The 4559-nt window shown below is 28.8% G+C and overlaps 1 protein-coding gene across 1 annotated transcript; it reads right to left on the reverse strand.

Moving 5' to 3' along the window:
* Positions 1 to 396: 396 nt before the first annotated feature.
* LOC108345031 (UDP-glycosyltransferase 83A1) lies at positions 397 to 2988 on the reverse strand. The gene is made up of 2 exons (XM_017583587.2): positions 2483 to 2988; positions 397 to 1488 (listed from the first exon to the last, which is right to left on the reverse strand). Exons 1-2 carry the CDS (start codon positions 2967 to 2969, stop codon positions 620 to 622), a joined length of 1356 nt encoding a protein of 451 aa, XP_017439076.1. The 5' UTR covers positions 2970 to 2988; the 3' UTR covers positions 397 to 619.
* Positions 2989 to 4559: the final 1571 nt, after the last annotated feature.

Here is a 4559-nt window from a genome sequence, read left to right on the forward strand (position 1 = left end):
CTAACTTATTTTATATATTTGTTATAATATAATTAAATTAAATTCATTCTAATATTATTATAACTAACCCAATCCATGTAATTCAAAAGAAATATTATTTATATAAATATAAATAATATAACAAAAGAAAGCTACTCCATAAAATATTATTTATATATATATATATATATATATATATATAAATATATATAATTATTATAAAAAAATAAGTTATCCCTTTCTTCTTTTCTAAATATAAATAATATAATACAGGTGCACCTTACTTAAAATATTGTGTACTCTAATTTTGTTTCAAATAAAATAATACTATTTTATTTTAATTTTTTTCTAGATTACTTTAATTAACACATTAATTTCACTCTCCCAACTTTAATTTTTTTTTTTATCAAGCACATATGCACAACAATTATCATAAATAATAATACACACCAACACTTGTACATTGTGAAAAATAATAAACATATATTGTAGGTTGAACAAAAATAAAAAACATAACCTTCAATCTATATCAATGAATTCTAACCAGCTATACTATTTGACATATTACTTCCAAATTGCATCCATGTTCATCACTCAAAAGTTGATCCAATGATCCAAAACACACCCAAAAGGAAAAATCCTACCCTTTGATCCACTTGACCAATTTGTTAAGGTTTTCCGAAGATCGACCTTTGTCTAAAACCTTTTCCTTTAACTTCAAAGACCTTGTTCTCATGTTCACATCACTTAGTAGTTGGTCCAATTTCTTCTTTATCTCCCACCGTGACACAACTCCATTTTCATCTAAGTCCAATCCCATCCCAACCTTCAATTCATCACAAATATATGCTTTGTTATAGATTTGGTCAGCAAAATATGGCCAACACAAGAAGGGCACCCCATTACACAAACCTTCCATGGTTGAGTTCCAACCACAATGGCTAACAAAGGAAGCTATGGCAGAGTGGTTTAGCACCTTTTGTTGAGGAGCCCATTGAACTATCTTACCTTTATTCCCTTGGAATTCATTAGGGTATGCCATCTTGTTGTCTTCTCTCACAACCCAAAGAAAAGGTCTATTGGTGAGGTCTAGTCCTAGGGCAAGTTCATTGAATTGGTTTTGGTCAAAACATGTGATACTACCAAATGCAGCATATATGACAGAACAATGAGGTTGTTGATCAAGCCAACTCGTGCAAGAGAGATCTTCTTCCCAAAGTTGTCCCATTGATCTTGTCGGTGATGCATTCATGTTGCTATAATTTCTCAACAATGGGCCAATTGGGAGGATCTTGGGAAAGAAGCTTAAAACCTTAGGTTCAAGTTCATATGTGGTGTCACAAAACCATAGTTCTGTCAAATTTGAAGATTTTGCACAAGTATCTAAGTAATTCAACATGTGTTTAACATTCATTGTGACACCCAAATTCAACCAGAAGAGACTTCCTGTATCCATCTCTACCTTGCCTGGTGATAGTTCAATTGTCTTTTTGGTGGTCAACAATGACCCTGCAATAAAAAAATATACAATTAGTAAGTGTAGTTTTATGGGAACAGATATCATTATTAGATATTTACATGATTTTATTAGGTAAATTAACACAAATTTTGACAGCAGCCTTGACTATGTAATATTTAGTAGAAAATGTATTCATGAAAAAAAATGTTGGAAAATGATTAATTTTACTTAGACGAAATAAAATTAGATTTTTATACATAAAAAAAGTGAAACGTAGAGAAAACAGTTTTGATAAAATAATAATAAATAATTTTTTTTAATTCATTGAAACAATATATTGTTAATTTTTTTTATTGAATTTTAATTTGTGTTTTACCTGTCCACCTTATTATATAAATAAAAATAATTAGCAGATACAAAGTGGTTACGATCCATTTGTCTGAGAAAATAAGGTTGACTGGATTAATTTTAAATCTATTAGGTTGTTTTAATTCGTGCTATTTAATCCATATTGACAGATTATATCTAAATGTAATAATTATATTAATTTATTTGATTAAAAATATTAATTAACTAAAAATTTAGAAAATATTTATATAACTTAATATATTTATACAATTAAATATAATTTTAGTATTTATATATGCAAACAAATTTTAAAAACACAAAAGTAAAAAAAAAGTTGACTAGCTGATATACCAACTCATCGATTTTTTTATCCGTTTTTCAGAAATCAATAACGGGTGAGGCAAAACATGCTGGTCTGACAGTTTTGATAACTTAAAAATTATTTAACAAGAAACGAAGTGAGTAAATTAAGTAAATAATATTTGGCAACATAATAGAATAAAATAAAAAAAAAATATTTTTTCACATATCTAAACTTTTTACATTCATTTAACTTTATCTTTACTTACTTTTTATTTTCTTTTCTCTTAAAAAATTACAAACATTTATATTTTTATTACTATTTTATTCTTATGCTCAGTATGAAACGAAGGTAAAAGTATGTTGTAGTATTATTATTCTAAAATAAAATCTTACCATCAGAATTTATTATCCCATCATGAATGAGTTTGGGTATGTTGTAAAGTAAGGCAAAAATGGCTGCTGATGAAGGGCAGAATATAGCTCCTTTGATACCCAGTTTGCAGCCAACGTTCAATGACCATGCCATGCTTACATCTGCAACAATGTATCTGATTCTGTTGTCAGATTTGGAAATGATATTTTGTTCTGTGATGAGCTTCTCAAGTGCATGAGGCATGGTGTTTAGACCAACATCAAAAATCTTTGACAAATCCTTTCTGTCATGTTCAGGTTCCAAGCCATCTGGCATTGACACCAACTTTATCAGTGAGTTTTGATCTTGTTGCTCCACCATGCAACTCACCATTCTCTTGTGGTTGAACTCTGTGTTCACAAAAACCACTTTACATCCATTCTCCACCAGCTTTTCTGACAGGATCATCATCGGATTCACATGCCCTTGTGCAGGGAATGGTAGAACTAGCACCGTTGGAATGCTCATTCTCAACTATAGGCTTGATTTCGACTATCTGATCTTTATAAAACATATATATATATATATATATATATATATATATATATATATATATATATATATATGTTACTACAGGCTTATAGCTGATCGATCAGCTATGGGACGAACTGGATGGAAAGGACCGAGCAGTTGACGTGCAAAAAAACATCTTATTATTGTTCAATTTCGACAACCGTTGAACAGAGTTAAGACACAATTAATGTCACAACGACTATTGCTAAGTGGTTAAAGTTTGCATTAATGATCATTAAGAGATAAATTAATAGGTCAGATTCTTATAAACTCTATAAATAAAAGTTTAATTTTGAGGTAAACTCACATTTTTACTCACTATTAAATTTCAAAAGGCCTACAGAGAAAGATTCTGACTTGAGCGTCAGACTGTATTATGCAGGTCACCCCTATACCGATTGGTCGCGCAAAGTAAGAGGTCAGGAAAACGTTCGACACAGAGAAACTCACAGATGCAGTTATCTTCGTCCCATTTCAACATAAAATATATTAAAAAAATTAATGTCATTTAGTATAATATAAAGTGAGATATATGGAATTTTCTCTTATTTTATTATAAAATTAAGACATATTTAAGTACAGTTCAAACTCCTAATTATTTTCTTAAAAAACTGAAATAATAATAATAATAATAATGATATTTATGAGGAGTGTTTGAGTTTGAAACTTTTCCCTATCTTGAAGTATAGAGTATTATCTTGCCATCCGAAATTTTTAGCCAAAAAAGAGAGGAAGAAAGGACTATATTATAATCGCAACACGTTTACATGTCACTTTCTTATTTCTTATATTATGCTAATGTTATTGTGAAGTAAATATCTGGTAATATGCCATAAGTAACTTCAATGAATACTCTCTCATATTTTAGTGAAATCTGTTCAATTTGAGGCCGAAGGAAAGATACATCTTTAATGGCCATCTCTAGACACGATTAATTTGGGTAGAGTTATGCTCTATTTCTCCTCCCTATACTTACCAAACAAATAACCCCAAAATGGGTAAGTGATAAATGTGCCAACAAAATTATTAATATCTTAGAATATAAAGATAAAAGATATAAAGCACATAAATCTAAGAAAATATATATATAACAATGACCATTTAATGGAAATTAAAAACTTAATTAAATATAGTTATACGTGTTGTTCACTAAAAGTTTCACATTAACTAATGTAAAAAAAAAACGAAAGATACAAAACTACAATAAGAGCGCATAATTGAGAATGGTCACTATAATTTATTGAGTATACGTACAGGTTTGTTTTATGTTACGAAAAGGATTTCAATTTTGGTTACAACAACCAATATATAAAAAGAAATAAAAGTGACCTATTAAGACATACATAATCACAACTAGACCTGTGAATTTGGTTTGAATCTCATGGTTTGATCTGGCTTACATATGTTGGAGAAAAAGAAATATTATAAAATAAAAAATGCTCATTAAAAAAACCCAATATATCAAAATATTGACAAAAACCTAGTGAATTAGGATTAACCGATGAGTTTTTTTTCTTAAATATTCATTTTAAATATAATAAAAAT

Source organism: Vigna angularis, chromosome 8 (genome assembly GCF_016808095.1).
Source record: "Vigna angularis cultivar LongXiaoDou No.4 chromosome 8, ASM1680809v1, whole genome shotgun sequence".
NCBI lineage: Eukaryota > Viridiplantae > Streptophyta > Magnoliopsida > Fabales > Fabaceae > Vigna > Vigna angularis.